Genomic DNA, 14006 nt, shown 5'->3' on the forward strand with positions numbered 1-14006 from the left:
TGGCACCAACAGACTGGGACTCAGGCTTGTTCCCACCCAAGTTTTTAGACAAAAGGGAAATGAGACGAAGGCTAGATATGCTGAAACACGTCACCATTATATAAATGTTTTGKTCTATTGAACGTGCCACCACAGTAAAGGTATTTAACTGCATGGAAATAAAAACCATACACAGTCGGAATTATCCTAAATACAAGTTACAACTCGTGACAGGAGTTTTAAGGTACCTAGTTCTAAACAGTTAGGATAACTCAGTACAGGAAACGTATGTATAGAACACAGGTTTATTGCCAAGCCACATAGTAAGACACACAAACACCAGTATTTATGAAGAACAAAACAGTAGATTCAATAATGACCATGTAAGAAAAATGGGCTACAATTCATCTTACAATTATCTTTCACCAAGTAATAAACAKGTAAGTAATATGTTAGTACTAACCAGGTAAGTATTAGTATTAATTGATATTTCAGAGGTTAACAGTAACTTTTATCATGTGTGTTACATAAGGGGATTTATATTGGATTGTATTTGGTTGTTTTTAGTTGTTTTGGTTATGTTAGTAGGACCCTAGTACATCTATTTTTTGGTCCATCCATTATATTTCTTCTAGGTAGATATTCTGCTCTGTGTCCATCTATCATGCACTTGCTTGAAAACTGCTGTATCTCTGAGTGACATGGATTCACATATATCTACATATCTAATCCTTTTAAAATCTAATAAGATCTCGGCGTGGATTCATGTAACCTCAACTGTTCCATTTCCATTCCTGTTTTCATCAGCTTGCTTTAGTGGATTGCCACTCTCTCCATCCAGTTCCGCTCTGCAAAGCATGAAAGGTACAATTAGATGTTACATGGCCATTCGTTCAATTCTGAATACTGATTAAATAATGGGTAACCTTTACTTTAAGGGTATACGTATAATGATGTATGACTTGTTATGAGCCTTTGTAAAGAATCGGTTTAAGCCTCGGCATAGGTATAATGCATTATAACTTGTTATAAGCATGTATGAGCCTTTATTAAAATTCAGTTTATGCATTGGCATGGGTATAATTAAGCAAAAAGGTTTGAGGGGTGTTGTATATTGGCCAGTAACACCATGGCAAAGGGCTGTTCTTATGCACAACGCGAAGTGGAGTACCTGGATACAGCCCTTAGCCGTGGTATATTGGCCATACACCACAAACCCACAAGGTGCCTTATTGCTATTATAAACTGGTTACCAACGTAAATAGAACAGTATTTCTGCATCATACCCGTGGTATATTGTCTGATATACACATAGCTGAAATGCTGTTTCAGCCAATCAGCATCCAGGACTCAAACTAACTGGTTTATAGTTATGCAATAAGGCCCCACGGGGGTGTGGTATATTGCCAATCTACCATGGCCAAAGGGCTGTTCTTAAGCACGACGCAACGCGGAGTGCCTGGATATAGCCCTTAGCTGTGGTATATTGGCAATATACTACAAACCCCCTAGGTGCCTTATTGCTATTATAAACTGGTTACCAACGTAATTAGAGCAGTAAAAATACATTTTTGTTATACCCGTGGTAGACGGTCTGATATACCACAGCTTTTCAGCCAATCAGCATTCGGGGCTCGAACCACCCAGTTTATAATGCTTTATAACTTGTTATAAGCATGTGTGAGCCTTTATAAAGATTTGGTTAAAGCATTGGCATAGGTATAATGTTTACAAGTTGTTATAAGCATGTATGAGCCTTTATAATTTCTTATAATCAGGCCCATGGCAAGTCTTACAATGCATTATATAACTGCATTATTTTTGTAAACTGTATTTGTTTCCCCTTTTCTTCACAAGCACTTGTTTGTATCTTATAAGCCCATATGGGCTGGGCACTAAATGGTGTCTGAATCTGAAATTAAATAATTAATCAATCAATCATATACAGTACCTAGATGCTTTAGATACAGTGTTACCAAATACAATTCCTGCTCTACCTTGGTCTGTCTATGTCCTCGATGAACTCTGGCAGGCGAACATTGAGTGTTTCTGGGAGGAGCAAAGCCACTAGTCCGGTACCAACAGCCACCAAGGCATATATCACAGCAGGTAGGAGCTCCCACACATCGTCCAATAGGGCGATGAGGGGAGCGATGGACACGCCTAGCCGACCCACAAATGAGGTGTAGCCAACGCCGTTCTGCCTGAGGGACCAAGCAAAAAAGTAATTTAGAGTGCAAAAGAGGACAGATCTGTGCAAAGAATAATGATAATCTGGCAGTATAATTAAATTGGAAACTTCACTTCAACAATGTGTGTTATAAGGAGTCAACAACATTACAGAACGTTTAGATATCATTGTTTTGTGTAGAACAGAGTTGATTGTCTGTCAAGTAGGAGTCGTGTTAGCTCTATTTGTTACATTTCGATCTGCAACATTGTGAAAGACATTTCACCTCACTGAATACACACCAAGACTACAGGTGATTACATTAAGTGAACACTATGTGATATAGTAGTTTATTGGTCACTCACCGAACTACTGTTGGGTAGAGCTCAGTGGTATAAAGGAACATTATTGTGAAGGATGCTTCGGAGAGGCCTTTCCCAAAAAGACCCACGATGCTACGAAACACCCACAAACCTAAGTGAAAATATGAAGACATGGATGACTGAATCTAAGGCTAACAACTCAAAAATACCCCCAGGGCTCAAAATGCAAGTGCACAAAGAAAACAAACTGCGATGGCCTACGTTCCACAAGCAACTCAAAGGTAAGTAAGTAGGTAAGTAAGTAAAACGTAAGTAAAGTAAAAACCTATTATTTGCTAACAATATCTTTCAGGAACCAACAAATACCTTGAGGAACAAATATGTTGATGAAGACACAGGCTCCAGTCAAAAGCAGTGTCCCAACCTGTCCAGGTTTTCGGCCAAACTTGTTCAAGAAATAATAGACCACAATCTTTCCAGGCAACTCGATGGCAGCGTATATGAACTGGGTGAAGTAGACATTCATGCCAAACCCAGTGATGTTCAAGCTGATGCTGTAATATGTAAACGCAACTCCATACCTACAGGTTGAAGAAAATAATGAACTTACGATCAAAAATACGTCTAAAGGTTATACATGTAACATTTCCACCTGCAACTAGAGCCAAATTAGTGGCGGCTGCTGATAGGAGAACGGCTCATAATAATGGCCTATCATATCAAACACCTTGAAACCATTTGTTTGATGTATTTGATACCATTCCACCAATTCCGCTCCAGTCATTACCAAGAGCCCGTTCACCCCAATTAAGGTGCCACCAACCTCCTGTGGATGGCCCAATGGATGGCCAAATGGATTATGATAAGGTAAGAAGCAGTACTAAGCCATTTTAGGCATTTATATGCAGTGTCCGTTAAGAACCTTGAAGAAATGGAAATGATGGCTAAAATAGTACATGTTGCTCCTTTAAATTTGATAGCCAGACAAGTTGGAGAGAAAACATTAAAGGGAAACTCTACTCAAAAAATAAAAAATGTTCATTAGTCCAGTGTTGATACAGTCCCAAAATGTTTTGTATGTCAGCAGTCAAGTTTTCAAGATATTGGACTTTCAAGAAGCAAAGTGTCACTGGCCACATTACCGTGATGATGTGTTTTGCATGTGGCCAATGATGTGGACTATATCAACGTGGACTAATGAAAAAAAWATATATATATTGTTTTTAAGTGGAGTTTCCCTTTTAAGGGCATTTAAGATTAGTTCTATGGCATCAGACCTTGATGAGATCCAAAAGTGTTTTCCCCTACTTACCATAGTATTCCTGTGCAAATGGCAAGTTTCCTTATATTTGGAGTTCTCACAAGGTCCACAAAACCGTACTTCTTGTCCTCATCTTTAACTCTTACTGCATTTGTAAGGGTCTGTTGGCAACCAAAAAAGGCATGCTTTTATGCAAAACCTTTTGTCCAACAACGCATTTCTAGGTTTATCTTATTTGCTTACCTAGATGGCTCAGAATAGTTTTTCACCTGCGGCTATTAGTCATTAGTTTCACCATTGTCATGAAGCCACGCATGCTAAAATGAGCAGCATTTTCTGAGTATGGTGTCGATATTAGGACAGCCTCAATCTCAGCAGGACTTGAGATTGAAAGAAGCCCTGTTGAGACTAAGGATATCATAACATGATACCACATATGTGAGCATTAAATGTACCTGTGGTGTGATCTCAGCCATACACTTGGATCTGTTGTTCATCTTGGCACATTTCTCCAGGTAGAAATGGGCTTTTTCTTTTTCTCCATTCGCTAAGAGCCATCTAGCAGACTCTGGAAGCCACCTGCAATGGCATAGATCCCTGTTGACACCAGGCAAGGCCACCAGATGGTCTCTAATAATAATGTTATGTTGTTATAAACCTTTCCTTTTAGTAGATATATATACCCTTATTTGCCCAGGAGAGGGAATTTGTATTGCACAAATAGTAAGGTCTGACTTCACCAGTACATCCACAAACATCTAAACAAGTTTTACCTGTACATGTTTTACCAGTGGACAAGTTTTAACGATGAACTCATCAAACCAAGTATAACACATAACATCAAAGTAAAATGGGTTGTGTACCACCAGGTAATGACAGCCAAGACAAGAGGCGAGGTAACTGCTATGGTCAGCCACCTCCAGTCGTTCACAAAGTATGCAATGCTAGCTAGCAGCATGTTTCCACCTGTCCAATCCAGGCTTACTATCACTCCAGCAAATGTCCTGTGTTGAATGTCAAACCATTCCACACCTGTAGAAATGTCCAAGAAAGAGAGTTTGGAATGAATTATATTTGAATGTTAAAGTAAATACCGATTTTTATGCTAACACTTACATCTAATGTAAAGCAACTGATGTTGATACCAAGCAACCATTTTTTAGCATTTACTTTCAGATTTGTCTCTACATAATTTGCAGAGTGCCTCTACAGTCAAAGTTCATGTTGAACAAGCTGAATATTCCTAGAAGCTACAGCAAGAACAGAAAATATAATTCAGTCATGCAATATATCACTAAATCAATCATCAACATTTTAATATGAATGATTTATGAAATCCCAGTGTATTTAATTTAACCCCAAATTTAACCAAGATCAATTCCCTTGAGGTCTAAAACCTCTTATAGAGGGAGACTATAATAACATTATACATTTGACCAGACACTCTTGTCAAAAGCAATTTACAGGAGCTATTAGGATTAAGTGCCTTGCTCAAGGGCACATCGACAGATTTTTCACTTAGTCGGCTCTGGGATTTTAACCAGTGACCTTTCAGTTACTGGCACAACGCTCTTAATTGCTAAGCTACCTGTATAACACTTTAATATGTATAACACAATACAATACAAAGTGCAATCAGGGACTAACTCACTGAGTACAATGGAGATTATGCTTATTCCAGATAGTGTCACTCCGGTGAAAAATCTCATGATACAAAACATGACATAAGAGGTGGAGAAGGCACTGGTAAAAGCAAACACCATAGTTGCTAGGTAAGCCACCATCAGCATTGCCCTCCGGCCGAATCTGTTCAGAGAAAAATAAAACATTATAAAGGCAAATTATCAGTATATCATAATGTAAAGTGTTGCCATATTTCTATACACAATGCAGCTAAGTGAAAAACAACAACATGGTATTAAACACTAGACACTATCAGAGTATTTCATTTCTGTAAAGGATTCAATTGAACACCAAAGTCTGGGCCTAATATAGTGTATAAGAGGTCATACAAGACGTTTTGTAATGATTCCTATGTTGTATGATATAAAGATTTGTTGGTCTATGGTGTGTAATGAGGAACCAGACACTGCACTTGACATATTTATGAAATTGCTTATTCCAGTTACTAATAAGCATGCCCCGTTTACATTTTTTTTACTGTGAAAACAGTTAAATCCCTGAGGTTTGATGAGGAATTGAAAAATTGTATGGTTGAGAGGGATGAGGCAAAAGGGATGGCAAATAAGTCTGGCTGCACAACCGATTGGAAAACATACAGCAAATTGAAAAAGCATGTGACTAAACTGAATAAAAAGAAGAAGAAACTAAAAGAGGAAAAGAGGAATGATATAAAGCTTTGGAGCACCTAACTTGTCATTTTGGGCAAAAAGGCAAACTCAGCTCCATCCTTCATTGAATCAGATGGCTCATTCATCACAAAACTCACTGATATTGCCAATTCCTTTAAGGATTTTTCATTGGCAAGATTAGAAAACTTCAGCATGACATGCCAGCAACAAACGCTGACACGACACATACAAGTATAACTGATCAAATTATGAAAGACATGCATTCAATTCTGTAAAGTGAGTGTAGAAAAGGTTAAACAATTATTGTTGTCTATCAAAAATGACAAGCCACCGGGGTCTGACAACTCGGATGGAAAATTACTGAGGATAATAGCGAAAGATATTGCCTCTCCTATTTGTCAGAGGGCTCCCGAGTGGCGCAGCGGTCTAAGGCACTGCATCTCAGTGCTAGAGGCGTCACTACAGACCCTGGTTTGATTCCAGGCTGTATCACAACCGGCTGTGATTGGGAGTCCCATAGGGCGGCACGCAATTGGCCCAGCGTCGTCCGGGTTAGGGTTTGGCTGGGGTAGGCAGTCATTGTAAATAAGAATTTGTTCTTAACTGACTTGTCTGGTTAAAAAATACAGTTGAAGTCGGAAGTTTACATACACCTTAGCCAAATACATTTAAACCTAAGTGTATGTAAACTTCTGACTTCAACTGTATAGTTTACATACACTTAGATTGGAGTTAAAACTCATTTTTCAACCACAAATTTCTTGTTAACAAACTATAGTTTTGGCAAGTCGGTTAGGACATCTACTTTGTGCATGACACAAGTAATTTTTTCAACAATTGTTTGCAGACAGATTATTTCACTTATTATTCGCTGTATCACAATTCCAGTCGGTCAAAAGTTCAGCTCTGTCAGGAGGAATGGGCCAAAATTCACCCAACTTATTGTGGGAAGCTTGTGGGAAGCTTGTGGAAGGGTACCTAAACATTTGACACAAGTTAAGCAATTTAAAGGCAATGCTACCAAATACTAATTGAGTGTATGTAAACTTCTGACCCACTGGGAATGTGATGAAATAAATAAAAGCTGAAATAAATCATTCTCTCTACTATTATTCTGACATTTCACATTCTTAAAATGAGGTGGTGATCCTAACTGACCTAAGACAGGGAATTTTTACTTGGATTAAATGTCAGGAATTGTGAAAAACTGAGTTTAAATGTATTTGGCTAAGGTGTATGTAAACTTCCGACTTCAACTACAGTATATATCTTCATTCTAAGCCGACTAGACAGTGTGTTCTCTCAGACCTGGAGGGAAGCAAAAGTAATACATGATCCATGATCTCGCCATCACGGTTGACAACTCCATTGTGTCCTCCTCCCAGAGTGCTAAGAACCTTGGCGTGATCCTGGACAACACCCTGTCGTTCTCAACTAACATCAAGGCGGTGACCCGTTCCTGTAGGTTCATGCTCTACAACATTCGCAGAGTACGACCCTGCCTCACGCAGGAAGCGGCGCAGGTCCTAATCCAGGCACTTGTCATCTCCCGTCTGGATTACTGCAACTCGCTGTTGGCTGGGCTCCCTGCCTGTGCCATTAAACCCCTACAACTCATCCAGAACGCCGCAGCCCGTCTGGTGTTCAACTTTCCCAAGTTCTCTCACGTCACCCCGCTCCTCCGCTCTCTCCACTGGCTTCYAGTTGAAGCTCGCATCCGCTACAAGACCATGGTGCTTGCCTACGGAGCTGTGAGGGGAACGGCACCTCCGTACCTTCAGGCTCTGATCAGGCCCTACACCCAAACAAGGGCACTGCGTTCATCCACCTCTGGCCTGCTCGCCTCCCTACCTCTGAGGAAGTACAGTTCCCGCTCAGCCCAGTCAAAACTGTTCGCTGCTCTGGCACCCCAATGGTGGAACAAACTCCCTCACGACGCCAGGTCAGCGGAGTCAATCACCACCTTCCGGAGACACCTGAAACCCCACCTCTTTAAGGAATACCTAGGATAGGATAAAGTAATCCTTCTAACCCCCCCCCCCCTTAAAAGAGTTAGATGCACTATTGTAAAGTGGTTGTTCCACTGGATATCATAAGGTGAATGCACCAATTTGTAAGTCGCTCTGGATAAGAGCGTCTGCTAAATGACTTAAATGTAAATGTAAATGTAATACCACTAACCAAGAATAGTGGCTCAAATAGGCAACCAATCAGCCTGTTACCAACCCTTAGTAAACATTTGGGAAAAAATGTGTTTGACCAGATACAATGCTATTTTACTGTAAACAAATTGACAACAGACTTTCAGCACGCTTATAAGGAAGGACATTCAACAAGCACGGCATTGCTTGCTGTTTTGTTAGACTTCAGTGCGGCTTTAACATTACCGATCATAGTCTGCTGCTGGAAAAATGTATGCGTTATGACTTTACACCCCTGCTATATTGTTGATAAAGAGTTACCTGTCTAACAGAAAACAGAGGGTGTTCTTTAATGGAATCATCTCCAACATAATTCAGCTAGAATCAGGAATTACCCAGGGCAGCTGTCTAGGAAACTTACTTTTTTCAATCTTTACTAATGACATGTCACATGGCCTTGAGTAAAGCCAGTGTGTCTATGTATACGAATGACTCAACACTATACACGTCAGCTGCTACAGCGAGTGAAATCACTGCAACACTTAACAAAGAGCTGCAGTTCATCTCAGAAGGGTAGCAAAATAAGTTAGTCCTAAATTTAAAAAAAAAACTAAAAGCATTGTATTTGGGACAAATCATTCACTAAACCCTAAACCTCAACTACATTTTATAATAAATTATGTGGAAATTGAGCAAGTTGAGTTGACTAAAATGCATGGAGTAACCCTGGATTGTAAACTGTCATGGTCAAAACATGTTGATACAACAGTAGCTAAGATGGGGAGAAGTCTGTCCATAATGAAGCGCTGCTCTGCCATTTTGCAACACTGTCAACAAGGCAGGTCCTACAGGCTCTAGTTTTGTCGCACCTGGACTACTGTTCAGTCGTGTGGTCAGGTGCCACAAATAGGGACCTCTGAAAAGTACAATTGGCTCAGAACAGGGCAGCACGGCTGGCCCTTAAAATGTACACGGAGAGCTAACATTAATAATATGCATGTAAATCTCTCATGGCTCAAAGTGGAGGAGAGATTAACTTCATCACTACTTGTTTTTGTAAGAAGTGTTGACATGCTGAATGCACCGAGGTGTCTGTTTAAAATACTAGCAAACAGCTCGGACACCCATGCATACCCCACAAGACATGCCACCAAAGATCTCTTGACTATCCCAAAGTCAAGAACAGACTATTCGATGCGCACAGTACTACATAGAGCCATGGCTATATGGAACCCTATTCCACATCATGTAACTAATGCAAGCAGTAGAACCAGATTAAAAAATATATACAAATACACCTTATGGAACAGCGAGGACTGTGAAGACACACACACAGGCACAGACACACATACACATGCACACTAAACACATGTACACATGGATTTTGTATTGTAGATATGTGATAGTAGACTAGTGATCTGAGGGAACACAATGTGTTGTGAAAAGTGTTATGAAATGTGATGTCATGTAATATTTGAAATYGTATACAACTGCCTTAATGCTGTTGGACCACTGATTATTTTAAGGTTTATAKTCTTCAAGTAAGGATTAGGGTTAGTGTTAGTGGATAGTTGGTTAAAATGCTGTTGAGAGTTAATTGAACATCTACAAACCAAACATCGATTTTGGATTTTCCAAATAAAGTGTTAACGATTTATCATTTCAGCACCTCTAATGTGGTAGTTTATGGTGCTTTCCTAAAAATAACCTTTAGAATAACATCCCATTTATTGGGACTAAGCTTTCGCTTTATCAGCTGGTACTGTATCTCTGCTTAGGATAATGAATTGTTAACACAAGGCTGGTAAATATGTCCTTATCCTTCTTTCCGACTTTTATATAACACACAGAATGAATTACCAACTGTATGAAGAGCAGAGGACTAGAGGATTGGGATCCTTAATAAATACAAATACAAATGGTTTAACTATGCAGCTATTTTCCAGCCACAGGAAGGGACATTTTTTCATGTATTATCAGTAGTTCTAGAATTATGTGTTTGTATTTGTATTTATTATGGATCCCTATTAGCTGCTGCCAAGGCCCTTACTCTACTACCGCATATCTACAACACAAAATCCATGTGTACGTGTGGGTATAGTGCCTATGTTATTGTGTGTTTGTATGCATCAAGGTTATTATAGTTTTGTGATTTAATATTTACGTTTACATTTTAGTCAATTAGCAGACGCTCTTATCCATAGCGACTTACAGTAAGTAGTGAGTGCATACATTTTCATTTATGTGTTGTAGGCCTATAGCTGGTTTTCTTTGGCAAGTCACTTCTTGCCACTGGGGAGCAGTAATATATAAGGTGAGGGGCCAGGACCATAGACTTGGATAGACATAACATATCTGTATCTGTGTCATGATTGAGTCTGTGAGACCATGGGCAGCGCCATTGAGGCCATCTCTATCTTGAAATATTCAATTTTCTTCTTCAGAAGTAAAATTCATTGGCTGATTATTTCTGATGATCCGGCTGTCACGACTCCAACCGGGTCATCAGGTCATGCCAACCGGATCATCAGGAGGGATCAGTCAATAAAGTTGGAAGTCCCACCCAGTTGACTAAATCAAAATGCCAAAAGTCCTCAATGGCACTGCCCATGCTAATACAGGCTTTTGGCTACTAGACCAGGGGTTCCCAAACTTTTTCACTCATGCCCCCCTTACAGCACTGGGGAACATCCCRCGTCCACCCTGCGCGCGTGAGCACGCCATGTCTATTTTTATGGGCACAAGCACTGTTCATGACACAAACTGTTCACTCCCCTCTTGTTGGCAGAGACAACATTTGTACAGGTTTAAAGCTGCAATTCTACACTTTATCATGGGGTGCAGTTCAAATGTAGCAGTTTTAAAGCAGTTTTTCTTGCAATTCTATACATTTTGCCCTGTCTAATGTGTATTCATGTGATATTTGAGAGACTAAAACATTACTACAAAATCTATGGGATAAAAACCACTGCACTAGAGGACTCCAGGACATAGGTTTGGTAAGGTATGGTTTAAATTATAAATCAATCTGAATGTGACTTGGATTAAAAGGATAAGCACCTAGACTGGTGCAAGAAATAAGGTGGAAGGAAACTTTCTTGCCCATGTTTACACCAATCCAATGCTTTTTTAACTTTAGTAGTAGATGTAAGGAGAATCAAGTACCTTAACTTTTATCTGTCAGATAGAGAGAGGAAAAAGCAAATAATGTATGAAGACATGGCACATTTGACATGTTATTCTTTATGTAATATTAAACATGTGTTTATGTAATATTAAACATGAATCACTGAGGTCGACATGCTTGCTAGCATCTTCCTGCGGACCTGCTGCTCCACAGCTGTACTCTCTGATTTGATGGAGGAAAAAATACTCTGCTTCCCTCATCAGTGTCTCTGTCTCTGTTGAGCAAAGTGCCACAGACACACTTGGGCCCATCAGATAAGCTGCTGCAGTGGTTGGATCGAAGTGCCAGAGGATTCAGTATGCATGCGAAGCGCTCACGCAATGACTTCAGGAGGACCTGTGCCAACTGTTTTGAAACCGTAGTTGACTGCAAGTATGCCTCAAGGTTAAGAAGACACTGCACTGGCTGTCAGTTTGGAGTTGGTTAATGTGGATTGAGAACGGCTCAAGCAACTTCACAAGCTGTTCTAGCTTGGCCCAGTCATGCTCCTTGCACGCCCTCGAATTTCTTCCTTGTTAGCTATTGATAGCTAGTACAAGCTAGGCCTATTTGAAACGTCAACATTTGATTTTTGCCCAACGTTTAGAATAAAACAACTAAAACTAAACATCATTTATGATGTTTTTTAGTTTATTTTAGTTATTTTCTGCATCATAGATAATAGTTTCAGTATAGTTTCGTTTTTCAAATGTTTATTTTTTTGTTTTACATTTTTTTTCAGTTTACTAAATAGTTTTTCAATTTTTCATTTTTATTTTCATTTTTCGCTTACTATAATAACCTTGGTGTGTATACGCAAGTTTGTGTGAAGTAGTAAGGGTTCTTTCTGTATAGTGCATACATACCTGTCACTGAGGAAACCGAATAAAGGAGCCCCACACATTACTCCAATGAAGAAAATGGTGGCTGTCACTTTGTTCATCCCTTTTCTATCGCATACAAGGTCCCACTTAAAAGAGATCATAACAATAACCCTGGTGTCATGGGTACAACAGAACAGTTACAAAGTGATCAACATGTTCAATGCTTTCCATCTAGAAAGCAAAATAGCTGGAAAAGGAAGAGACTTACCTCTGTAGCCAGAGTGGATTTGAAGGTGCTGTTGTCATATACCCATCCATTCTGACAGGGGACTGTAGCTAGGTCACTGTCATTGAAGTTGGACAGGAGGTGGAACTGGGGTTCTGGGAACATCTTGCAGGAGCTTGGAGTCCCATCTTCCTGTACTGGAATACTGACAGTCAGTCTCTGCTCCTGGGTCAGATTCCCAAAGACGCCCTCATCATCCAGAGTGCTGATGTCACAGCGGTGAGAGGGCACAGCAGCTATGAAGTTATTCAGTAAGAAGTGACACGGCAGGGTCATGCGAGAGAGGCTCTGAATCAGGACGATCATTATTTGGAATTGACCAAATCCATTGATTTCTGAGAGGACATTGTCAAATTTCATTTTGAAAAGCACTTTGGAGTCGCCAGAACTCCTCTCAGTAAAGTAGCAGCAACCACCTCTAAGGCTGTCTGCAGAGACAATCCTCTAGTCCTCTGCTCTTCTTACAGTTGGTAATTCATTCTGTGTGTTATATAAAGGTCGGAAAGAAGGATAAGGACATATTTACCAGCCTTGTGTTAACAATTCATTATCCTAAGCAGAGATACAGTACCAGCTGATAAAGTGAAAGCTTAGTCCCAATAAATGGGATGTTATTCTAAAGGTTATTTTTAGGAAAGCACCATAAACTACCACATTAGAGGTGCTGAAGTGATAAATCGTTAACACTTTATTTGGAAAATCCAAAATCGATGTTTGGTTTGTAGATGTTCAATTAACTCTCAACAGCATTTTAACCAACTATCCACTAACACTAACCCTAATCCTTACTTGAAGAMTATAAACCTTAAAATAATCAGTGGTCCAACAGCATTAAGGCAGTTGTATACRATTTCAAATATTACATGACATCACATTTCATAACACTTTTCACAACACATTGTGTTCCCTCAGATCACTAGTCTACTATCACATATCTACAATACAAAATCCATGTGTACATGTGTTTAGTGTGCATGTCTTATCATGTGTATGTGTGTCTGTGCCTGTGTGTGTCTCTTCACACTTTATTTGGAAAATCCAAAATAGATGGTTGGTTTGTAGATATTCAATTAACTCTCAACAGCATTTTAACCAACTATCCACTAACACTAACCCTTACTTTAAGCCTATTAACCTAACCATAACCCAATCAAGCTGTTGTGTATCAACAGAGATGCAGACTTGCAGTTGATAGTTTGTTGATAGTTTGAGTATCTGACTGTCAGTTTTCTAGTGAAGGAAAATGGGACTCCCAAGTTCCTGTAAGAAGTTCCCAGAGCCCCAGTTCAACCTTCTGTCCAACTCCAATGACAGTGACCTAATTGCAGTCCTCTGTCAGAATGGATGGGTATATGACAACAGTACCTTCATATCCATATGGCTATAGAGGTAAGTCTCTCCATTTTCCAGCTCTTTTGATTCAACGATGGAAAGCATTGAACATTTTGATCACTTTGTAGCTGTTCTGTTGTACCCAAGACACAAGTGACACCAGGGCCTGTATCCACAAAGCATCTCAGAAAAGGTCCTATATCCTGTTAAAA

General features: G+C 39.7%; 1 protein-coding gene across 1 annotated transcript; it reads right to left on the reverse strand.

The window, feature by feature from the left end:
• Positions 1–268: 268 nt before the first annotated feature.
• On the reverse strand, positions 269–12938 carry LOC111977434 (solute carrier family 22 member 7). The gene is made up of 10 exons (XM_024006851.2): positions 12445–12938; positions 12219–12322; positions 5385–5539; positions 4597–4765; positions 4189–4312; positions 3785–3894; positions 2839–3053; positions 2515–2623; positions 1977–2183; positions 269–827 (listed from the first exon to the last, which is right to left on the reverse strand). Exons 1-10 carry the CDS (start codon positions 12820–12822, stop codon positions 743–745), a joined length of 1656 nt encoding a protein of 551 aa, XP_023862619.1. The 5' UTR covers positions 12823–12938; the 3' UTR covers positions 269–742.
• Positions 12939–14006: the final 1068 nt, after the last annotated feature.

Source organism: Salvelinus sp. IW2-2015, linkage group LG18 (assembly GCF_002910315.2).
Source record: "Salvelinus sp. IW2-2015 linkage group LG18, ASM291031v2, whole genome shotgun sequence".
Taxonomy (NCBI): Eukaryota; Metazoa; Chordata; class Actinopteri; order Salmoniformes; family Salmonidae; genus Salvelinus; species Salvelinus sp. IW2-2015.

What these genes read in the sequence shown, in the direction of transcription:
- LOC111977434 (XM_024006851.2), bottom strand. Translation starts at nt 12,822, where the DNA reads ATGAAATTTGACAATGTCCTCTCAGAAATCAATGGATTTGGTCAATTC. An exon ending in CATAATCTCCATTGTACTCA is followed by an intron (nt 4,766 to 5,384) that starts GTGAGTTAGTCC and finishes ACATTTCTACAG; the next exon opens with GTGTGGAATGGTTTGACATT. An exon ending in TGGCTGAGATCACACCACAG is followed by an intron (nt 3,895 to 4,188) that starts GTACATTTAATG and finishes GGTTGCCAACAG; the next exon opens with ACCCTTACAAATGCAGTAAG.